Source organism: Anabrus simplex, chromosome 2 (genome assembly GCF_040414725.1).
Source record: "Anabrus simplex isolate iqAnaSimp1 chromosome 2, ASM4041472v1, whole genome shotgun sequence".
Lineage (NCBI taxonomy): Eukaryota > Metazoa > Arthropoda > Insecta > Orthoptera > Tettigoniidae > Anabrus > Anabrus simplex.
The window spans coordinates 555,133,584-555,159,699 of NC_090266.1; the positions used below are offsets into that span (position 1 = coordinate 555,133,584).

The 26,116-nt window shown below is 40.7% G+C and overlaps 1 protein-coding gene across 2 annotated transcripts in view; it reads left to right on the forward strand.

Annotated features, from left to right (window-relative positions):
* Positions 1 to 26,116, forward strand: part of LOC136863599 (vitellogenin) — a 419,790-nt gene that overhangs the window by 279,728 nt on the left and 113,946 nt on the right. For both annotated transcript variants that reach the window (XM_068226214.1, XM_068226215.1), the window contains exons 15-18: positions 3,233 to 3,524; positions 10,154 to 10,343; positions 12,790 to 13,185; positions 25,865 to 26,013. In XM_068226214.1, the coding sequence (XP_068082315.1) occupies positions 3,233 to 3,524; positions 10,154 to 10,343; positions 12,790 to 13,185; positions 25,865 to 26,013 (1,027 nt within the window). The remainder of the gene's footprint in view (positions 1 to 3,232; positions 3,525 to 10,153; positions 10,344 to 12,789; positions 13,186 to 25,864; positions 26,014 to 26,116) is intronic.

Consider the following 26,116-nt stretch of genomic DNA (forward strand, 5'->3'; position numbering starts at 1 on the left):
TTTTAAAAAAATAATTGAAAACGTCCGATAATTGGAACAGATGCTCTTAAATCCGGACATCACAGAAACATAGTGTGCCATTTCCCGGACATTATATTTTTACCAGTTACGACGGTTTCGTTCCCCACTATTCAACTTAACACATGCACGGAACATTAGTATTTACATTTCATATTGTTTTACAACACATCAGCGACACACAAAGTCACGTTTTCATGCTGTTCCCACATATACTTCGTGAAACCATATTTGGCACAGACCGCACTGAATTCATGATCCCATTCGTGCAGAAACATCACTAAAATAATCAATACCACATAAACATGTAGAGTCGAACCTGGATATCTCGAACATCCATTATTCGAATTTTCATTATCTCGAAGTAACTTAAATTTCCCGCGCGTTTGTCCTATTCTTGACGTGTATTTATTTCTCTATTACTCGAAATTCGGTTACTGGAATTTCTCGATTTCTCGAAGCAAACATTTCCTCTCTTGAAGCAAAAATACTCTGTGACTCGAATTAACTGTGCGATACGGCAGTTGTGGTTTGTGAGGAACAGTTGACAAGTAAGGAAAGGGTTACAGTGATGGTGGGTGCTAATGACGGGAACCGAACATCTAAAATTTCTAGTGATCAGAAAATCGGGAAAGCCTCGCTGTTTCTCGGGTGTGAACTAATAACCGGTCACGTACGAAAGCAACCCCCCGGATTCGCGGATGATAAGCTCCGTTTACGAATCTCGGCTGCGTGGTATTGACGAGAAGTTTCAACTGAAGGAAGGAAAAGTTAACAGTAACAAACAGAAGAGACTAACGAATTTTTTCCAAAGGTGTTAACCGAGGTATGTTTCTTGTTCCACTACTGCATGTACTGTATCCTGTCTTTTAAAGGTTACTGGAATCAGGGTTATAATTAAAGTGATGACGTAAAATAAAGTTTGTTTGTATATTTTTAAATACTGTTAAAAATAATGTATTCAGTATAAGCCCGTAGATACGTATGATTCAATGATGCGCTATACATGCTCAAAAACGGTATTCTCTGAAAATATACAGCCTGTTTCCAGTCATCCGACCGGGTCAGGAATGGAATGAATAAAGCCTCCATCTACCGGCGAGCATAGGAAGTGTGTCGGCTGCCGAAGCCTGTCGCACTCCTCTGGGGCAATGATTAAGGAATGACAGATTAAATGAAATGATACTGGAGAGTGTTGCTGGAATGAAGTATGACAGGGAAATCCGGAGTACCCGGAGAAAAACCTGTCCCGCCTCCGCTTCGTCCAGCACAAATCTCACATGGAGTGACCGGGATTTAAACCACGGTACCCAGCGGTGAGAGGCCGGCGCATTGCCGCCTGAGCCACGGAGGCTCCCAAAAGCAGTATTCTTTATATATCGAAATTTCGATAACCCGAAATAAAATGTAGTTCCCGAGGTGATTCGAGATATCGAGATTCCACTGTATGGTCCTTATCATTTTTAAAACAATTTAGGACGTGTTTGAGGTAGGTGTATTTCAGAATAAATGAAAACATTCTTATTTTAAAAACAATATTTAGACATATTTTTGGGTGCGTATTTCAGAGTTCCGACTGCTTTTTCACGTGCCGTGAAGTTTTATCCTCGCCCTAATTACTCACAATACAGGCCGATACATTCAACTGGTGAAAATATCCTTGGATTAGTTACTTTTAAACACCTGTATTGCCATTGTGATCGTGTTATATATTTCATATTCACCGAAAAAATCTTAATCTAAAAGCAGCCTCTAAACGTGATTATTGGGCACGAATTTCAGTGTTCCGACTGTTCCTTCACGTTCCGTGCAGCTTTATGCTGACCATAACTACACACAGCACTTCCGGTACAGCAGCACTTTCCCGCTGACGTGGAGCATGTTATGTTGCCTCACGAAGTTCTCTCTACTGCGCAGTTATATTCCCATGTGCCGTGTGCCGTGTGTCGACACACTGTACCGAAACACTCCATCTCAAGCTCCTAATGTTCCGAAACAACTGACTGTTCCGGTCTGCCCAACCCTATTGTGTTGTGTTTACTGTGTAATTTCATCATCTCAGAATGTATCTACTTTACTGATATGTGGAGAAAAAGTCAGACCCCTTTGCCTTGGGCATTCCTCTTAGTTGAATTGATAGTATGAGAACCAAAGTTATCAAACGTAAAAGGGTAATTATATTCAATAATTATGTCTATATATATCGGTGGTCTCTTTAACCTGTACAATTAACCATGGGCGCCCATATGACAGTTTGTAGAGGGGGACCAGACCTGGGGGTACATAGTAATTTTAATATTTTGGAAGATAAACGGTGATTTGTATTCTGCGGTAGAATAACCCACAATGTCCCCTGCCTCTTGGTGGTGGATGGTACTACCGCTTTTACGTAATACTGACTTTTAAATCATTTTCTTGAAAGGAAAACACGTCTCTACACTAGATTTTTGCCTTTCCGTGAGAGCTAGAGGGGGGCCGCGGCCCCACCTTGCCCCCGGGTATAGGCGCCCTTGCCTAGCTTTGAATATATCGTCGGTATGTATTGGTGTCTGGAATTCGGAACAATCGAGTGTCCGGAAATAGGAACAAGTCTGTCCTTCATTAATATTTCGCGCCATGATCACACGTGTCGTGACCTACATATTACCACCCACACATTGCCTGGTTAAACCTTTCATCGTCAATAGTACAGATTCTCTTAATCTCAGGTTGTAAATTTTCTCTATTTAAGTGAAACGAAAGAACAGAGTAAATATACAATCATGAAAAATAGGAGATGTGTCTTACAGTTTTTTTTAATATTGATATTGTCTGGGATAATAACCACGCGAGTCCTGCCATTCACTACTGTTTCACTCTACTGCAAGAGGGTGCTGCTATCTAGTTAACTGTTTCGAAAACACATCTGCGCCAACATAGCTCGCATTTAGTTTCTACAGGTTAGGGACATGGACTTAAGAGGGGGTTACTACGTTTGGTATGTTAAATGTTAGTAAAACTCAAATTAATACCTCAGCAACTATGAAACCTTCTTAAGATTATGGTACACTTCAATGACGTTAGCTGAGCTGTTCCTATACCCCGATAATCACCATATTGCAATGTACGTACATGTATTTATTTATTTATTTATTTATTTATTTATTTATTTATTTATTTATTTATTTATTTATTTATTTATTTGGATAGGTGATGCTAAGATTACTGATTACAGGTATGCAACACAGCTAATGGCAGAACTGACGGCATTCCATCAGTGGGATGATATGGAGTTCATGGCAGCATCATATACTTCCACAGTAATTAACTTACCACCGCTAAACCTGAAAACCAATATCAACAAAACGGAAAGTCAAGTGCAGATGCAGATCCAGTTTGAGAGCCCAACTGAAGATGTCAATCTGGTGTCCCATCACAGCACGCCGTTCATTGCTCAGCGAAACATCTTCAACCTGAACCCAATCACTCTCGCTAAGGATACGTATTTCTTCCCTATCACCGACCAGGTAAAGTTAGAAGCCATGAGTTATTATTATTATTATAAGGAATATACAGTTACAAATTATCAGTCTCGATTGGCTTTTGACTGATCCAAATGAAGACTTGCTTACGCCGTTAAACCTAACTCAGATCTAAATGCAGAGAACCTTCTGTGTAGGCCAGTTCGTTGGAACAGATTTATACACTGACTGAGCAAATGTCATGAGATAGCGGAGCACTGATGCGCAGGTGTGTTGTCTGCGTACCACACGCCCCCTGTGCCTGCGGCAGTTGTATAGGAGACCTTGTGAGCAGTGGCTGTGTACCTGACAATTGTAACATGGAACGTCGTCGTGAGCTGACACCGTTCGAACGGGATATGGTGGTCGGTGCCCGACGGATGGGAAGTGCGATTTCGGAAGTGGTGCGGGAATTCGGCTTCACACGATTAACCGTATCCAGGGTGTATCGTGAATGGGTGAATGCGGGTGTCACCGTCCGCAACAGACGAACGACCGGCTGTCCAGCCACCCTCGATGACCGTGACCGGCGACATTTGAGACGGATTGTCAATAGTGACAGACGGGCAACCGTGGAACAAATCACGGTTCAGTTCAACACAGGCCATGCTAGACACGTCTCCCCGTAGACAATCCGTAGGAACATGGGTTCTATGGGGTATGGGAGCCGGCGCCGCACACTGGTGCCACTGTTAACCCAACGTCATCGGGCACAACGACGCGCATTTGTCGCCAGTCACCATTCACCAGGGATGGACACTGGAACAATGGCGTAACGTGATATGATCGGAAGAATCATGATTTCAACTGCAACATGCCGATGGGAGGCACCGTGTATGGCGCAGACCACATGAAGCGATGGATTCCGCCTGCCTCGAAGGTGTGGTCCAGGGCGCTGGTGTCTCTTATGGTCTGGGGTGCATTTTCCTGGTATGGAATGGGGCCCCTAGTTGTTCTGAAAGAGACTTTGAATGGTACGCGGTATGTTGAGCTGCTCGGAGACCATCTCCACCCATTTTTGGCCTTCAAGCGCCCAGACGGTTCTGCGGTGTTTCAAGATGATAACGCGCCACCACATCACTCCCACGTCGCCCGGGAATGGTTCCAGGAACATGCAGCGGAGGTCCAACGACTGCCATGGCCACCCAGGATCCCCGATATGAACCCTATCGAGCATACCTGCGATGTCCTGGAACGCAGGCTCCGTGCCATGGATCCTGCACCCACGAGCAGACCAGCATTGGCGGCTGCTCTGCAAACGATTTGGTGTCAGCTGCGTCCAGAGGACTACCAGGGACTTGTCGACTCACTTCCACGCCGTCTCACTGCAGTTCGCAGGGCCAGAGGACGCCCCACACGCTATTAGGTGACTATCCCATGACATTCGCTAAGTCAGTGTACATTGTTTTGTACGTGTAAAACACCCATGATTAACACAATACAACCTTATATATTATATTAGCAATAAATTAAAATGTATTTACCTACCATCAATACGATTCACCTGATTAGAAGTCCGACTCGATGGCTGAATGGTCAGCGTGCTGGCCTTCGATCAGGTTCCCCGGGTTCGAATCCCGGCCGGGTCGGGGATTTTAACCTTAATTGGTTAATTCCAATGGCTCGGGGGCTGTGTGTGTGTGTGTGTGTGTGTGTATGTGTGTGTGTGTGTGGCGTATTCAGCATTAGAAATCATCCTAGATAGGGCCCTCATCTTCGCGAACATGCAGGTTGCCTAATAGGCCGTCTACTAGAAGAAGACCTGCACCAGGCCTCGCCGTAGGCCGTACGCCATTATTATTATTATACCTGATTAGAAATTACCCAATATTCTGCTTTCTAAAATGTGCACTAAATAAAAATATATTCTTAAGTTTGATAATAGGCGTGTATCATAAGTATGTTACGATATCTTGCTATTTGTTTTACGTCGCACCGACACAGATATGTCTTATGGCGACGATAGAACAGGGAAGGCCTAGGAATGGGAAGGAAGCGTCCGTGGCCTTAGTTAAGGTACAGCCCCAGTATTTGCCTGGTGTGAAAATGGGAAACCACGGAAAACCATCTTCAGGGCTGCCGACAGTGGGGTTCGAACCCAATATCTCCCGAATACTGGATACTGGCCGCACTTAAGCGACTGCAGCTATCGAGCTGTTACGATATACGTTGACCTACTCCTATCTACCGAGCCTCCACAATAATGAAATAGAGTTTGTCGCTCTCTTCTTCTTGGTCTTTTATCCCAGTTATGTGGGACAGGCAGTAATGCAGTTTTAAGTGCGGATGCCCCTCCTGACACACATCCTACGTGGACGGATGTATTCACTATTGCATTTTTTTGCGGTTGTTGTAGTGTGATGCATTGTGTGTAAATGACAATTAGTATTAAGATGAACACAAACACGCAGCCCTCGCGTCAGAGGAATTAATCAAATGCGCCTAAAATCCTCAGCCCGGCCGGGTATTGAAGTCAGGTCTCTATTAACCCTAGACCATTCAGCCAAAGAGCTGGACTAGTGGAACAGAGTAGGTCTACAGGTCTATTACTGAGATTCAAACTCCCGACCGAGCGATTTGGTCGTGCGGTTAGGAGCGCGCAGCTGTGAGCTTACATTCGGGAGATAGTGAGTTCGAACCCCACTTTCGGGAGCCTTGAAGATGGTTTTCCGTGGTTTCCGACTTTCACACCAGGAAAATGCTGGGGCTGTCCCCTAATTAAGGTCACGACCGCTTCCCTTTGTTACGTTTGCTTGGTGTAATCAGAGTAAATATAATAATAATGATTCCTAAGAAAAGAGGGAGGGGATGACTCCCATCAACCATATGCTAATGTGCTATGATAGAACACCAGACCAAGCAGAGTGGAGGGAAGCGTGAGGTATGAGATAACTACGCCGTCCAATTATCGTGATCAAGCAACCACAAAAAATAAATGTAATATCGTAAGACGTCAGCGGAGTAACGCACGGAATTAAATTTTTGGGCCTTTTCCCAAGAGGAATTGCGTGGTAGGTACACTTAGAATAAATGGGAGGGGATACAAGAATGATAACACCCGAAACAACAGGTTTCAAGTAACAGATTGTATTATAGTAGTACCAAAAAAAGAGATAACATGTATTATACAAGAGTGAGTAAAATAGATTGTCTTTGGTATACACAGGTACAAGAAAAATGGGAATAACAGACGATCAAACACAAGTTATTATAAATATCTTCTTTGTTAAAGTACAAAATGACTAGATCAGAAGAATTTTACGTGAATTGAAGTCATTCAAAGTCGAACTTCGAAGAAGTTTTGAGGAAGCGTAATCAATTTTTGGCACAAGTAGAAAAGAACATTCCCTAAGCTAGTAAGAGACCAAGTAAAACAATATCGTATCTCCCCCAAATAAACACACTTTGCTTCAAATAGGAAAGAAGATAGAATGTTTCACAAGTAAAGAGAAGGTATACTATCTGTTTCGCAGACCACGATTTTACCATTGATTAGCTTTTAAGAACATCATGAAGCAACATAGTAAGAAAGGAAGGAGGAAAGGACGAGGGAAAACACCAGTAAAAGAAAAATAAGGAAGTGAAAGAAAGGGGATGGAAAAATAAGTAGGGATCAGGCTGCAAAATCCCAGTTCAAAAATGATGGAAAATGACGTTCACTACACCACATGAAAAAAGTTCCAGGTCACTCATGAGGTTGCCGATCCACAACTCCTTTTCCTTCACACTCCGATAAATAGGTCACAGAAGCGAAATTTAGTGCACCATAATTTTTGTTGAGTCCTGAAGGGACTAAATTTCAGAGTCCAAACCAGTGGCAAAGCCCATCGAAGCAAGAAAAGGGCAAACATGAAAGCATAATAATAATAATAATAATAATAATAATAATAATAATAATAAGTCTGCTCACCCGGTCTGAAGAAGAAAATTGAAGTCAGGTTAAAACCAGCCGTGCGGAAAGCACAAGCTCCCACTGCTTATTACAAATATGCGAAGCACACCTGATCGCCGGTCGAAGGGAAGCGGCGAGTTATATAGGCCAGGGAAGGCAGGCCTAGAAATTACTGGAGACAGATGACGTCAGGATGTGACGCGAGGAGGGGCGAAAGCCCAAGCAGTAGTGAGGAAGGCAGGCAAGCAGACGGAACGAAAGCGGAGCAGTATAATGACTACAGGAACGAAGCGATGAAGTATGCACAAGGTAAGAGAAAGGTTGAGATCGGGAGCACGTAACACCTTCCACCTTTTCTTGCTAGTGGCTTTATGTCGCACCGACACAGATAGGTCTTAGGGCAACGATGGTATAGGAAAGGCCTACGAGTTGGAAGGAAGCGGCCGTGGTCTTAATTCAAGTACAGCCCCAGCATTTGCCTGGTGTGAAAATGGGAAACCACGGAAAACCATCTTCAGGGGTGCCGACAGTGGGATTCGAACGTACTATCTCCCGGATGCAAGCTCACAGCCGCGCGCCTCTAACCGCACGGCCAACTCGCCCGGTCCTTCTACTTCTAGCCATGTCCTGTCCCATCGTCGCCATAAGACCTACCTGTGTCGGTGCGACGTAAAGCAAGTTGTAAAACAAAACAATAACAATCAGACTCCCGAGGAGTTTTATAATAAATAATTGTTATGAGTCTAAACTATATATTTCACGTTTCAGAAAATGAATCTTGTCTATTTTTAATCCTTGGAATTACAATGGAATGAACTCATAGAACGCCGGTTATTAAAATACAACTAATTCTTTCGTTACCATGTGGCAGATTGTCATTGGATTGACACATCTTCATTATTCCTCGTAGAGTATCAGAAACAGATGATTAATTGAAACTCTCTTTTATTAGTATGTAGCCACATAGGTTTATACAACTAAATATTCACGCAGAAAAAATGTTACATCATCTTTTTAGTTTTGTCAGGGATCTCCGGTGTTCAATCCCTTTTATATGTCAATTCAGTACGCCGCTGGGCTCTAGATGTAAGCACCACCTACTTGGACCTCGCCTATTTAAAATAAAACTTAGCCGAAAGCCAGAAAGCATATCTATTGAGTCGTACTATCAGGTAGGAAGCATTATCATCTTGTTGTGAAAGTTCAGTTTTACGGGAAATCCATGTCAAAATTTGATCGTCTCCACATAATCACTATATTGTTAAGAAATACTATTAACGGGGCTAGTTGCCAGACGTGAAAGAATGATTCAAGTTGATCTGCTTCAGACATGGACTCTTTCTGAGGTAGTAACGAGGACATACCTCTATGAACTACAATTGCAGTCAATGACTTTCAGTACAGAGCAAACCCAAATTCAATGCATTTATGCTGAATAAGGATTTCTTGGTGGCCACATCACTTGGTGCCTAGCTGAACTGTACAAAACAGTCTTCAGTCTCGATAGCCCTGTGTAGAGCTAGCTCTTACACCTCTACTTAATGGGACACGTTATCAATGAACACTCTACACTTTACAAACCATAATAAGACTTCCTGACTCAGAATAGTGCATCGATCTTCTGGACTGGAAGGAAGAATAGCTGGACACAATGTCCGATAAATCATGCTTCTCTGTAGGCAATCATTATGGGCACATTGTGACCAGTTTCATTAGAGCTGCATGCCACACCATTTTATGGCATTATATTCTTGAATGTTAGTGCAGATGATGTCTAGTGTGAATCCGTATTCAATATATGAGTACATGTTATGTCAATGGCGTTTTGAAACCAGTAGGTTTACCGTTCTTACAGGCCAAATCTCGGGCCGTATTTCAAAATGACGGGGTCGCATACAGTAGATCGCTTGTAGTGTCAGCAATTCGTGCTTTGCTAAGAAGTAACCGAGCTCTCTAGATCGCAAGATTTGTTCGTCGTTGAAAATGGATATGACGCTTTCCGCATTATTGCTGTTTGCCCGCAATTTATGTTGATGAACACTGGACATGAGTTGATGATGAAGGGACGGGCAGTCCTTAAGATAATCTGAAAGGTTATTTGATACGATGTCCTGACTAGTACAGCAGACTGTAAGAGCCATGTACGCATGTTAATTATTTCTTCTGTACTCTGAAAACGTAGACGATATAAGATATATTTTCTAAATAACTGAAAAATTCATTGTGATGGAAAAAATTAATCGTGTAGTAGGTCAACGAAGAGAATGCTGTAAGCCGGGAAATAATCAAGGTGGAAGGTGGCTGATAGAATTCTACATTGTTCAGAAACTAGTCCTTTAAAGGTGTAATAGATAGTTATAATATGCTACATCGATGAGACCTAGATACGCTGGAAGAGATAAAGTAGGAATCACGATTATAATTCTTTTATCTCCAATTCAAGCGCTGAAAGAAGCCATGTTGAGCTTCCTTTAACAATCACTTCAGGCAAGTAAAGTTCCTTCTTTCAAGTCGTGTACATTTTTTCCCAGTCGGAGATAGCGAATACATGCATTTATATTCATTAATACAAAAGCAAACATAACTCAGACTACTAGACTGTCTTTATATGTATAAATGCACATCATCCGTCACCATTGACACAAGTATCTACAACAAATGACCACTTATTCCTCAACTATTCTCAGTAGTCTCATTTGGAGCATGTTACAAAGTTCTAATGATTGTGTATTCATGATTTCAGAGACAACTCATCACGCTTCCTCACGTAGCTGTCACGTACGCCTCCAGTGGGGAGCCCGAGACTTTCATGGAGTGGCTCAAGAGCGATATATCACTATACAAATCATCAATGATGTGGGAGACACTGCAGCCCGCCTACTTCGAAATGGATCTCATTGAACTGGCTCCACTTCAGATTAATTTCACCATAGGTAAGGTCCCCTCCTTAATAGTAAATCCTTTCTTAGTACACGTCCGTCCAAGTGTCTTAAAGTGTCCATTTAATTTGAGATATTTTCATTCCAACATCAAGTGAGTATTAAGCAAAACACATTGTCGTAGTTTTGTTCGGCTTCGTCTTTCGTCTTTCATCATTATACTGTGTCACATGAAACAGGCTGATGGTATTTCTACCTCTCCCTGTCGTGATGACCATCATAACTTAGGTAAGAGTGATTCAGTGCACATGAAAGTCAAGGAGGGTATGTACAACGGTAGCGTTAGAACTGAGAGGAAATTATATATCAAACTGAATTAATACGTGTTTAATAGACTGAGAAACATAACTCCATGGTCACTGCGTGAGTTGCCTTCATGAAAGGAAAAGCATTTATTTGCGTTCTCAGTGTTAACAACACATTGCAGAGCTGACAGTTATATTTAGTCTCATGCGTACAAGTATGACTATCACTCCTATATACTAATCTAGTCGCAGGAATACCCTGTGCTGTGTAGCTACGCTTCAAAACCCTGGCTTCATGCACTCTAGTATTAGTTATTTATTATAATATGGGGAGGATATCATGGTTTATTCTACAATAATGTTATACTTGATTAAATCAGGGACTTGGGACATCTAACGTCATCAGTCCCGTATAGGAGTTGTGACGTACCCACTTGGCCCACAGATGTTAGACAAAATTATAACGTGGCGGGTCACTTTAATATTAAAATAAATAAAAGATATCTCCTTGTTTCTCCACAAACAATATCCCATGGGCGCCAGTCTTCAAGCTTATGGCTTGGAAACAAAAGTAGATAATTAATAATAATAATACGTAATGAGACTCAAAAACTCCCAGGGGTGAGGTGAACGGAACACAAATCATTAAGTACACTAACTTGGAATTTAAGGATTATTAATAATCATTTCATAAAATACAAATTAAAACAGCTATTTATTAAGATGAAAAACGTGACGTAACGGCGTTTTAACGAAATCTGAACTTAAGGAAGCAAAAGAAAAATTAAATGAAATTAATTTTAAAAATGAACTTGCAGTAACTTATGCCTTTAGCTCACCAATTGTAGACTGTTGTCTTGAAGCTGAAGTGTAGATCTCTCTTACTGGCTGCCTCATCTGTTGTTGGATTCCAGTCCTACTTCCTGTCTTTAACACATCCTACTGTACTCCTTACATAAAGTCGTAATGAGTCCTAATTTTAAATGCAAAACCACCATGGGTTATGTTCATGGAGAGAATACACTCGTATTCTTCCGTATTACGGAACAGTAGCGTAGCTAAATTCATAATAAAAGCTCTCCTCCCCTAACTAGTCAAAACCGGTCTCCCGTTGACTACCTCTCGTCATTGAGATAACAAGTCCCAATGAGAGTAACTTTTGAGTAGAATATACTCAGATGCGAAGTGAACTAAGTTAAAGTCTTCTCCGATATGCAGACGTAGAATCGTAGTAAGAGTCTCTTCCAAGAGTGAGAATCAGAATGTCCAATAAGAATGTGAATGTGAATCTCAATCTGAATGTGAATAAGAATGTCCTCTCCAGCTCTTGTCGGTGGTATATATCGGTTCAAAAGTCTCCTTCCATCAGCTATATCACATGGTCCAGTAAGATTCGAGGTCTCATCCCTTCTCCTATGTATTGCTGTGAATCCATCACGTTGCTTCATTACGTTCATTCACATAGGCTGAACTTTCCCGCCGAAATAAAGCGTCAGGTCGCGCATTATGAAAAGTGGGCGTTTATAATGTATCAACTGTCTCTTCATGAGGTGGAGAGGGTAATATCTCTCGTAACCTAGATGACGTACTTTTCCTGGAATTGGGCTGAAATTAGCCTGCTGACTCTGGTCACCTCACAACGGCTATTGGAAAATTTACTGCAAGTTATAAATATGCATGATGTTGAAATACTTTACCCAATAATTTGTTCGTTCAGAATACGTTATAGCCGCGATACAAAGAAATGAAATGATAATTGAAATGGATGATAAAAACCCTATATATATATTAATTTAAACATGACCTATCAGTTATTAAATATTTACATCTTATCACTTAAATATATATATCAATAATTGAAAACATGCAGTGATGTCCCAAACATCACGGAGTGACTACATAACCTGTGTCGTCTGTGTCAGTGTGTTAACATAGCATTCGGTTACACGACCGGGGATTCGAAATGAGTACTATAATGGAAAGTAAGACATGTAAAATAAATTATTACATTCTATTTTGTTTTAGCAGGTACACACATGGTATTACTGTTATCCTCCATACAGGTACTAAATGCAAATAGTGCTATTTTAAACTTTTATGTAAATACATGCTGAAATTGATAATTTTCTGAACTCATTTTCGTTTACCTTATCTCGGATCAATCGTGTAGTCATAATGTTTATTTTAATTTTCAGCTACGGCAGAGATGAGAGACGGACAGTTCATCTTCAAGATGCTAGCTAATATGTCAGCCCAGAGTGACCACAATCAAACTACTGAAACGCCTGTTGAGTCATCTTTGGTGCCTCTGGAAAATACATCGACATCCTCCACTTCCATGTCGACTTCTACCGAGAGTACTACAGTGGTGTCAACAACAGAAGGAAGTGAAGACTCAGCAACTCCAGAGTTAACAAAACCTGAGGAAGAACAGGGATCTGAAGGGGAAAATGTTGACAAAATAATAATTGACAATATGGAGCAGAAATCCTACTCAGAATTCAATGCCACAACAGTGGATCCCTTCGATACAGACGTACAAGGGAATTACTTCAGCTATCTTCTCAACCACATTCTTTCTGGAATGAATAGTAAGTTTTCTTGTATAATTTCCGCCTATGCTTATTAGAATAAATATGAAAATCACGTGAAATGTTCAGACGTGACCAAAGTCGTCCAAGCAACCACCATCCTGATAAATGCAAGAATTGATTCATAAGTCATGACAACTACTATTTAATATGGGAATCTAATAAAACAATAATTTAAAGGATGTGACGTTGCCACCAGTTGGGACAAGCGTGAAGGAAACTCTTGGTCGGTAGAAGGAACACACATTGCATTTGATATGATCGTGTTAATCAACTACAACCTGTTTGAGCCACTCAGCCCGGCATTTAAAATTTTAAAGCTGTTAGAAGAAAATATTAGAAGTATTATGGAATCGAAGCGACTCAGAAGACTTTACAGAATGTAATGCACTGAAATAATTCTTTTTATGTATATTGTTTACTCTTTGTAGCTACAAATTATTTCTTTATTTGCTTGTTAATTATGAGTTCATAAGAGAGAAGGGTAGCGCTACATTTAATTATAATTGTTTTACTGGAGTTAGAGTGGCGCGTCTAACGCATGTCCCGTTTCTCTGCGGGATCGGCTGTGAAGAGAGATGAATCTTACTAGTGGCTTTTATGAGCGGGTGGCCTTCCTAATATCAACTCATCAGAGGAGTCCATGACAGGATATATGACAGCAGGCAAAAGAGGGTGGAACATGGAGCCAGCACATAGCCTAATCCAGTCGAATAACACCAAGGGGTCTGCTCAAGGCTTAACATCCGCATACTCTTCTCAGAATAAACACCATAAATTATTTTCTTCTCCACAACTCTGTCTTATGAACTTTGAACTAAGAAACAAATAAGATACTGGAACCCTGAAGACCGAAGGAAATTCCCGCACTTTCTTGATCTACCTTTAGTTCGACTGTTGGCACTAATTCTCCTACTATTCTTTGTTTGTCAGTCAACGGCGTAATTTTTTAACGTGAAGAAATTGCAAGAAAAACTATTTTCTTAAAAGTACGTGCTCTCTTCATGACTGAGTTAATAATGCTCACGTTAGCATCTACACGGTACGCGCCTAATGTTCTGTTCATATCAGACGTTCACAGCACTGATTGTATTAGTGTTAATAATAATAATAATAATAATAATAATAATAATAATAATAATAATAATAATAATAATAATGTTTTATGATCGTCAAGGAAAAGTAATCAAAGGAAAGGTAATCAAAGTTCATTCGCGAACGCACAATTTCGACACGAATGGTTGTGGTAGTTCGTGGATTAATCACAACAAATCTCCGTTGATTTATTTCACAATGATTGCGTCCATAACCCACAAAAAACAAAAGACTCCCAGGATACGCGTCACGTACCTCTCGTTCGAGCATCTGGCAGAAGAATCTCTCAGGGAAGTAAGGAAGGCGTAAACTGCCCTAATCCCCACTCCAAATTCGGGTTATCACTTTTACCGGAGTATTAAAATAAACACAGTTCAATCAGTGCATAGCCCTCGGTTTTGGATGCAATTTGATATGTGGCTAAACAAAATCCTTCCGCTGTATAATTTGTATAATTAACAAAAGCTTTGACGTAATTTCTGGTCCCGAGTAATTTCTCGTTCACAAATGGAAACAGAGAGGTGAAATCTTGAAATTTCCCATCCGAAGTTACGCGCATTTCTCAATAGTTCAATTGAACTAGTGAGCGGATAAATGAAGGGAAATGAGATTGACGTAGCCATTTTGTAGCCAATTATGTCTGCTATCCAGTGAATGGAGAAATGGGAATATTCCAAAGCATCTTCAATGATATATTTGACACTGAAAATTTGGTTGAATGGAAGATAGAGAATATTACAGGAATGTTGCCCCTTTTCCACTCAAAGATACATTATTGTTTCAAGTGTTTAGAATTAGCTGAAGATTGAGCCGACAGTGAAGGCTGAATTTGTTGACAGCTTCTGTAAGAATGCAAGTTGGAGCTGATCTACTAGCACTACAATTACCTAATAGTGAGTATTTCAGTACGGTGCGGCGTGCAGTCTGGGCTGCAAACAGTTTTCTTCGTTTTCCCCAAAACTTCGTAAATGGAATGTTGTCCATTTTCCACTCAGCTGTTCAATTATTATTGCCGAATCTGGTGTAAAATTTTGTGGCAAATTCAAATATTGCTATTATGGAATGTTGCCATCCTGAAATATGCTTGAATTCAGGAGTAAATGTAATATCAATGAAAAAATCGAAGTCTATAGTATCACTTTATGCCTTCCTAGGGTGCTGGCCAGCAGGCTTCTATTCCCCCTCTTTCACTCTGAAACTCGTGATACTGCTATACTAGGTATCCCCGACTCACGTTATTTCCACGCTTCTTTGGCAGGCTCCTTTTTCTCTAGCTTGGGGTGGTGCGCTAAGCACATTTCAAATCCATTGGCTGTACTCTCACGAAATTTGTGCAACATCTCGTAATACATATTAGAGACTTCTTAGGATTACAATACAAAGAGTAATCAGTACATATACAAAGAACAATTATTTCCTTCCGTTAAAATATCGTATCTCCTGTGGAGCGGTAGTTACGATGGCTATGTATACACAAAACGTCCCACGTCACAGCTTCTTCACTTTATGAGATCGAAGGAAGCCGAGCTAAAATCAGAGCAGCAGGAAGAGTGTGGCAAGACCTCCCATCCTCAATGCTAACAAGATTCATAGTACATTCATACCCCCCCCCCCCCCCTTAGGTTGAGGTTCAGCATTGTGTTGCCCAACAGTTCTGGACGTTCCTTAGTGCACGACGAAGTTGGTACCGCTGAAATGACGTGTAATACAGTGCAGTTACACTCTGTCCCTCACGAAACGAATGATACACCAGAACACCTTGTCTGCTCCATGTAAAAATGGTCGTTAGTTTCGTGGGTGGCAGATTTATGCTATTGGTTTTAAGTCGCACCGACACAGATTGGCTTTATGGAGGCAATGGGTTAGGACGGGGCTAAGGCTGGGAAGGAAGCGACCGTGGCCTTAATTAAGTTACTCTATAACCTCAGCATTTGCCTGGTGTGAAAATAATAAACCACGGAAAACCATATTCAGAGCTGCCAACAGTGGGGTTCGAACCCACCATCTCCCAAATGCAAACTGACAGCTACGCGGCCTGAATAGCATAGTTAACTCGCTCGGTCGTAACGGATTCCGTTGAATTTTGTGTCGCAGTAGTGATGCAGGGTGACGCCCCTTAAGTTCAGGTTCGCATACTCGTGCCCACGGACCAGTAGCGGCGCTCTTTACACCACTGAACCTGACACGCTCTCCAGCATGCCTGAGCATATCTCCCGGCGCACAGGTATGGTACTAGCTGCACAATTACTGTCAATGTGACATCGCACGAAAACATGTAATTTTCCCGCACCACCTTCTTCCATTCGGTCAACGCACGTGGCCTACGAGTTTGTAGTGGTTGGGTCTCACCATTTCCACTACCTAATCATGTCCCCGACAGCAGGCTTGGGCAACTTGAGAAGGGCGGAGAAGGCCTTGCTTGCTAGTGTGACAACCAATAACCATTTCACGTTCGAAGTCCGCAAGTCCCTAACAACATCGCGCCCTCAGCCACCTTTCATAAAAGGAAAAGCAGCGTCGGCGGTCCTTGTGATATCTAGGCTCTATTTCCCGTGTACAGTTGGATGTCCGGATATTTTTAATCTGGTAGTGCACATGTACAATAGGTAGTTAACATCAGCCATTCAAACTTACGTTACCTTAATCAGTTACTTACCACCATACACCTACACATACACAGGGCGAAGTTTGTATGAAATACTGACATTTGCAAGAAAAAATTTGCAACCAGAAGAATAGTAAAAGAAGAATGAAAGTTAACACGGACAGTATCGCCGCAGATAACTATGTCAAAATAGTCAGAACGAACGGAAATGTCGGAGTTACACCACAGAAATAATGCCATGTTTCAAACAATTATCGGCATGCTATTTTAAAATAGACACGCTAAAAACGTTTTGCCTCATACCATTGTGTTCATATCTTGGACTGTCCTATGCAGACCGGATAGATGGCTGTTACGAGGGGCGTTTGAAAAGTCCGTGCAAAAATAAAAACTACTTACGTGTTTGGGGTAAACCTTTTTTTATTTTTCGACATAGTCTCCTTTCAGGCTTATACACTTCGTCCAACGATGTTCTAGTTTGTTGATCCCTTCCGAATAATAGGATTTGTCCAAGTCTGCAAAATATCCATTAGTGTTTGCAATCACCTCCTCGTTTGAATAAAATATTTGTCCCGCCCACCATTTCTTCAAATTGGGGAACAAGTAGTAGTCCGAGGGAGCCAAGCCTGGAAAATAGGTGGAATGTGAAACGAGTTGGAATCCTATTTCATTTAATTTTGCGACCACAACTGCTGAGGTGTGTGCTGGTGCGTTGTCGTGATGGAAAAGGACTTTCTTGTGGGCCAGTCGCGGGCGTTTCTCTTTCAGCTCGGTTTTCAAACGGTCCAATATTGATGAATAATATGCAACTGTAATAGTTTTACCCTTTCCCAGATAGTCGATGAGGATTATCCCTAGCGAATCCCATAAGACAGTCGCCATAACCTTTCCGGCCGAAGTAACAGTCTTCGCCTTTTTTGGTCCAGTTTCCCCCTTGGTAACCAATTGTTTAGATTGTTGTTTGGTCTCAGGAGTATAGTAATGTATCCATGTTTCATCCACAGTGACGAAACGACGCCTAAAGTCCTCCGGATTCTTCTGGAACAGCTGCAAACCATCCTTGCAACACTTCACACGATTCCGTTTTTAGTCAAGCGTGAGCAATCGCGTCACCCATCTTGCGGATAGCTTTCTAATGTCCAATTGTTTACGCAAAAATATTATGTACCCGTTCTGTCGAGATGCCCACAGCACTAGCAATCTTACGCACCTTAACTCTTCTGTCATCCATCACCATATCATGGATTTGATCAATGATTTCTGGAGTCATAACCTCCACAGGCCGTCCAGAACGTTCAGCGTCACTTGTGCCCATATGGCCAGTCCGAAAATTTTGAAACCACTTATAAACTGTTTTAATCGAAGGTGCAGAGTCACCATAATGTTTATCAAGCTTATCTTTAGTCTCCTGAGGCGTTTTGCTTTTCATAAAGTAATGTTTAATCACCACACGAAATTCTTTTTCGTCCATTTCTTGAAAATCCTTGATTCACACGAATGCCAAACACAAAGAAATAGACCAATATGGCTGAAACTTGGTGTGCATTAATCCAAGAGATGCTACTAACTAAACATGACCTCGATACGCGCCGGTGATGCCACCTCTCGGACTTTGCACGACTTTTCAAACCACCTTCGTATGTTTGTAATCAAATTCACAACAGCACGTGCCCCAACCGACAGGCAGAACACCACACTCAGATGGGAGGCAGTATTTCAAGGGAAGTTGTAGCACTAGTGTGGAAGCATTAGAGGAGTGTTCTAAGCAGTTTAGTGAGAGTCTAGGATGGCACAACGTGAGAACGTGTACACATAATCACATTATGTCAAGAAGGATGGTCAACAAGAGAAGTTGCTCGACGTGTGAGCTGTAATCAATGTGATATGGTTCGAACATGGAAGCGGTACAGGGAGACAGGAACACTTGCTGATTTGCCTCGCACAGGTCGTCCAAGGGCTACGACTGCAGTCGATGACCATTACCTTCGAATTTCAGCTCGGAGGAACCCTGAACGCAATACCTCTAGAGATGGGAGTTAAAAATCGTAACATGGTGTGTCCTGTTCCATCCGAGTACACTGTTCCAGAAATATGATGTTCCACCGGAGACCTAAATACAAAAGTAACTGTCTCATGGAAACCAAGAGAAGGGGCTGATGTTTCTAACGGATATTAAGCTCCATAAGGAAACATTTCAGGCGCGCAGTCCTGCGCAGGCATGGGTGGTAATTGTGCAACAGCTCAGTGCGCAGGTTGTAAGAAAGCTATATTGAATTCTGTATAAAATATATTCCTGTGCATAGATATCTTAACTGGTTCAACCTCATTAGAATTACATTCTTCGACGTACAGTTCATACATTTTTTGTTGATTCAGCCCTGGATCTAAGTACAGTTTTTTACTATCTGCTCGACAGTAATGTGACCCGCATGCAGGGAAAGACTGAATATGTTTTCTTATCATATCATTTCGTTCTTTGGAAATTTTTCAACTGTTCTTCTACCTCTTTGGTCCGATTTTTGTGTACCTGCGTTACTTTTGTTAGCATGAGCATTATAGATAGGTTTTTGGCTGATTACGAATGTCGTTAAAAAGAATGTCTTACAAACTCTAATTTTCTTATCCTTCTTGAAAAAATGGTACTGAAATGTTTTGCTGCGCCTTGAACGTTCAGAACCACTTCTACATTCAACTCTATCTATATTCTGTATTAAAAGGCAATGTTTTTCTTTTTGTATTAACTCATAATATGAATTTAAAATGTGAAGTCTTTCATCTTCAGAAAATTTTAAGCTACAAGGAAATTTACAAAAAGCTGCACAATCTTTCATTGTTTTCACCGTCTTTGCTTTCAGCAGCTTACCTCTAACAGATACATAATCCTTACCACCCTGCTGACACTCTTTTCCTACTGCATTTTTCCATTGATATGGATGGCGTTGCCTTTTCCTAGTTCTTCGCTGTTTTGTGGGCGTTTTTTTCTAATTCCGATTCAGAGGACGAATCCGAGTAAGGAACTTGCAGAACAGGTACCATTTCCCCATCTTGCCTTTGTGGAGTAACAGTAATTCTTCCCACATTTTGTGTTTTTTGTATGACAGAAGTGGTAGGAGCAGAATAATCACTTTAATTCTCCGCAAATAATCTAGAAAGTACAAAAAAGTGATGAGGTGAAATTTAAATTATTACCCTCTGAAAGCAGTAATATTAATTTATTCAATATTTTTGATAGTCCTGATGTTTTCCAACCTTCATACAGGTTAGAATACCTATTTTATTGATAATGAAGGTACAGATCATTTTAGTTGAAGAGCAAAATCGAAATGATATATTGTATGCATTAGTTCGCAGAATTTCCCATCTTCTAAAACGGGACTTGGTTGCATGTTTTTTCTACACACAGGAATTTGCTCGGGAATATAGTCTTCACTACTTGTATCCTCTCCAGGCACATGATCTTCATTGGAGTGCGTATCGCAAACATTAGATTAATTCAACACCATTTCTATCATATTTTTTATCTCTCCACATGCTGCTATTTAACTATTTCAAAACATAATCACAGGAAGAACTTTTACATAAGTAATGAACGATGATTAGTAGTCGCCATGACACATTAAACGAAGTGTATCAGTGTTACCAATAGTACTTAAACTAAAAGCCATCATAATATGGTTAATATAATTTTGAAATGGTACTTTTGTTCATTAATTCAGCAAAATCAACTTTTTAGCAATGAAATCAAATAATGTTACTGAAAACAGTTTCCTTCCAACACCACGGAATGATATTTAAAATCGAACATTTTGGTTAATGTTGTTTACTTGATGGAAACAATTGAGATTTAAATAGAACCTCGTTATTCTGTGGAAGCTAGATAATGTGTAATTAGAACTTTGTAAAACTGGTTTTATCACGAATAATAATTCAGATATCAACATTATTATCGTTATATGGCAGATAGGTGTGACAATGCTGAACTAAGTGCAGCAAGAAACTCGATTTTGGTAGAAAAGTCAGATAGAACCTTGTTATTCTCGATATGTCTGTTAGCCGCCTGTCTCCTGGATTCTATTCCTGTTCCATTCAAGACTATAGTTTTAAAAGTTTGAACTCATGTGTGTAGGTGTGTATAATAAACATTTAACAATTTTTACAACTGTTTCTACATCGCATCGAAAAATATAGGTCTTATGGCGAAGATGGGATAGGAAAGGGCTTGGAGTGGGATGGAAGTGGCCGTGGCCTTAATTAAGGTACAGCCCCAGCATTTTCCTGGTGTGAAAATTGGAAACCACGGAAAACTATCTTCAGGGCTGCCGACCGTGAACTTCGAACCCACTATCCCTCGAATACAGGCTCAGAATTGCGCGCCCCTTGCTGCATGACTAACTCGTTCGGTTTAAACTTACTGAAGTCTGGTACATCATTTCAACTATAGCCCGAACCTGTATGAGAAATACATGTTCAATTTCTTTTAAATATGCTTTTAGGTCTGAGGTATACTTTGTAAATCACAACTTCTAAGACAATTTGATTGGTGCTTGGTAGTGCATACGTGACCGGTTGCGTGAAAGGTAACTTAAGTCGGATTTTTTTATTTTGGAGGTTTTTATGATTCTCTAATTGGCGTAAGATAGTGAGCATTTTTAAAAAAGTTCATGATTCTCGGTGCATTACTTCAGAAGATATTAATTATTGACCTTTGGTTTCAAGAAAATTGTATTTTGAAAAGAAAACGTAATTACAGCTTTCACTCATTTTCTTACAAATTGTACAAAGCTTTCATGTCATCGAGTGGCGAAGACTCGAACTGATGCGTAACATACCCAGCTCAAGAAGTTAAAACATAAAAATGCAATTTTTGCTGCCCTGACACTTCGGTTCAACTCTGCTGTAAAATTTCCATTGCCGACTTTGGTTCCTTTTCCCCGCAACGGGCAACTTATATTGCATAGGCTTATGCATTTTTCGGGTGGATGTGCTTATTTTAAATTTTTAATGCAAAAATGCGTATTTTAATTGCGACTGTCGTATTAAATTATTACTTGTCACCTTACTGTCATTAGCTAACTAATGGTGCTTAATTAACAGATATCTCTGACAATGAGTTTAGTGTCTGTGGAACAGGATAACACCCATTCTCGTTGGGAAATAATATTATGCAGCCCAGATTTGGAACGGGACTGGGGAATCGCCAAAAATTGTCATACAATCTGACAAGATCCAATCAGTACTGGGCATGTCATTGCGAGGACGGGTGGTTACACGGTGAACCAATTTTTCTGATGGACTCATTTTAATGTTTCCGTCACGGCATGGTATGGCTTGTATTTATGAAGACCTCCAAATACGCAGAATTTTGTGAGTAGAATCCCCACTCCATACTTAAAAGTATTACTCTGTGGCTAATATTTTCACAATTCCTAGATTCACAAACCGTCCCATGATATTTCACGCCGTGCAAATATCCATACTGTCTCGTGGGATATAAATAATCTTTTCACACAATTGACTAGTGTTTAAGTCCTTCAGGCGTTCAATTCCTTCAAGCCTCATTAATACATCACGTGATTGAAGGTAGCGTACCGTGAAGATGTTGCGTACTTCCTTAACATTGACAAAACAGGCCTAAAGTTGTATTTTTAAGTAGCGGACAACTCTCCTTAACTTCTTCCTGTCTACAAGTAAATGCAACTTTTACTCATTTCATATTATGACTGGACTTAAGTCAAGTAGCCTCATTCTCTGCTGCCAAACACGTGAACCTAGAAATTCCCTCTTTGGCTCGAATCCAACAAAGACGAGCAATTTTTGGAGCGATTCCCTACCTCCGTGTTGTCTGCTGAGTCGCAGTTTTAGCTAAGGACTCCCCTCGCTTTCTCCGTGCTATCATTAACAGATGTTGGACTATGGCAAGATACCTGATCTCGGAACCACAAACATTGCCTGACAGAGAGCACTGCGTATTTCACATCTTCCGAACGATAGACTGACTCTAGTGCCAAAAGAATGATATCGTATAATGAAATTTATTTATGCACCTTTGGAATATGGGTGCAAATACCTCCAAACCAACATATGAATGTTTAAGCATTGGAAATATTTATGAATCAAGTTTATAATCAGATTCAGCCATATTCTAAATCAATTTGTCGTATAATTTTTCCCAAATTATCCCGCTCTTCCAATAACGAGCCTGTTACCAGATTTAATTTCTTTTTCTCCGCAACGGCATCTCGAGACTTTTGCTGAAGTTTGATCAACAGGTCAGTTTTTAGTTCTTCACACTCTGAGCAGTGGTTTTGATCCTCTTCTTCTGCCCATAATTCTGACTTTCTTTCGGTTTCGTCTTGCGACTCAATGTCGTTTACATGTGGTAGATGATACACTTTTAAATATGCTGTATAAAATATCAGCTCATTTGCGCCGTGTAAACTTTGGACATTATAGGCGTTGTTCCTGTATGGTTCAACGACTCCAAATGGACACATTCTTCTTCATTTACCTCATCTGAAATTATGATAGGTCATTCTCCTGAAATGCTAATTTTCAGCCGACGTTATTTCTTTGGGAATACTACCCATGTTATAGCTATGAACAAAATAAATTCTCTACTGTTCTTAGCTCTCTGGTATTCGGCTCTACAGTCTTACACAATCTGGGTTCGTATCCAGCTTTTGAATGAGTTTCTCCATCTGCCCTGTTCTTCACTCTTACGGAGGAGCTCATCCAAATATTTCCTATTTTCTTTAATCTGCTCGTCCATATTTCTTCGAAACGTTGAAGGCTGGTCATCTCAGTTCGTCCATCGTCCATGGGCATACCTCATTTAGTACTGGAGGCTTCTTTCTCGTTCGTCATATCTTCCTCTTCCACAACACAGACATCTAAGTGGATACTGGTGATCATCGCCATATTCTGTCTTGTAACTGTACTGCTGAAAGTTTTGCAGCCTTACCGAATGTCCCTGCCTTGTCCTGAGTTCGACTCTTGAGGCATATCGGGCTTCGTTCTCCCGTTCCCCACCTTTGACTGGGTTTGCAAACGTATGCTCGATGTTCATAATTATGACGGACTTTTCTCGGATTATTTTGATTGCTGGTGTTGTGCTGGCGTAAAATTATCTCCGCCTGTATGGTATTTTCTAGTTTGCCGTTAACAGCATTCGCATCACTTCTGGGGGCAGTTCACGCATGCAGTTCCTTCAAGCTTCATTACCACGTTGCGTGATTGCAGATGTACACTGAAGGTGTTGCGTATTTCCTTAACATTGCCAAACCTGAGCTAAAGTTGTACTTTTAAGTCGCGAACGAATATTCTTGAATTGTTCCCGTCTACAAGTAAACAAAAATTTTATCAATTCATATTATTATTGTTTTTTTTCTAGTTGTTTTACGTCGCACCGACGCAGATAGGTCTTACGGCGACGATGGGACAGGAAAGGGCTAGGAGTGGGAAGGAAGCGGCCGTGGCCTTCACTAAGGTACAGCCCCAGCATTTGTCTGGTGTGAAAATGGGAAACCACGGAAAAAACCATTTTCAGTTCATATTATTAATGGCGTTGAGTCAAATAACCTCGTTCTCTCCTGCCAAACAAGTGAACATAGAAGTTCGCTCATTGGCTAGAATTCAACAAAGACGAATAATTTTCGGAGCAGTTTCCTTTCTCGAAAGTGGACACAAATCTCTTTGTCTGTGTTGCCAATTGCGTCGCGGTTTTAGCTAAGGAATCCCGTGTCTTTCTCCGTGATATCACTAACAGTTTTTGGACCATCTGGCAAGCTACCTTATCATGGAACAACAAACATTGTTTGACTCATTGTACTGCATATTTCTTCTTCTTCTAAACCATACAATGCCTCTAGTGCCTGCCAAAAGGACGATTTCTTACAGTAAAATATATTTACGCACCTTTTAGAATATAGGAGCAGTATATATGACATTTTAGGCATGAAAATTATAGTGCATGTTGACATTAACAGCCTTCAAGAACACTGTAGTGGGGTTACGACCTATAATTATATTGTACACTAATTATTTCCTTAAATTCTTTTGAGACTCCATGAGTTAGTATACTTGAGCCACTAACGACGAAAATGAACTCACTTAACTAATTACGAAGTTATTATCATAAAGAGGTACTGTGAATATAAGGAACATTATTGAGAGTTTTCGTTTGCAACTGTAGGCCTACGTTATTTTTAACATGTCTGTGCATTCTGGAGAGAGTCGGCAGCCCCGAATATGGTTTTCCGTGATTTCCCATTTACACACCAGGTTGTGCCTTAATGCCACAGACACTTTCTTCCCTTTCCTAGCCCTGCCATCATCGCCATGAACTTGCCTGTGTCGGTGGGACGTAAAACAAATAGCAATAGGGGTATTCTTACACACGTGTTAGAATTTTAAGACCCCGTGATAAGTACCTTAATAACAATGAATATTTAGACAGGAAATGTATAAGTATATTTAACACTATACAGTATTTTGTTGGTACAAAATTTGACTCAGAGATTAGTTTATTTGATTTCAGAGTGTACGGGCTTCTGACGCTTAGTTAGGTTACATAATAATTATTAGAAATAGTTCTCCTAATCGACAGAAGTGAAAAATTTCTCCTTGTTTTCTTGACACAGTAAAAGCCCAAAGGCTGCATTGTCATGTCTATTGTTTTTATTGTAATAGGCTTGATAATTCAGATTTCTTTTACTGTACTGATTGATTTGACCGAGCGCTTATGGATGCGCAGCTGTGAGCTTGCATTCGGGAGGTAGTGGGTTCGAACCCCACTGTCGGCATCCCTGAAGATGGTTTTCCGTGGTTTCCCGTTTTCACACCAGGCTAATGCTAGGACTTCATCTTGATTAAGGCCACGGCCGCTTCCTTCCCACTCCTAGCCCTTTCCTATCGCCGTAAGACCTATCCGTGTCGGAGCGACGTAAAGGAATTAAAAAAAATATTTTTCTCCTTTTTCAGATGGGGAAGCTGTTACAGTAGGAGTAAATTTCACCACTATGTCTGATAATCCAGAGAAATATGAGGGAATCATCGCCTGGGGACATGCTCTGGGAGGAAACACCAAACGGGCGGCGTTTTATTTAAGAGATAAGCAGATGGACTGGATGGTTTGTATGAATACTGTGTTCAGTCGAATGTTGTCTTGTGTATAATATTGCCTGTATGTTTTACCTTCGTAATGCCATATCTCAGAATTTATATGAGAGAGAG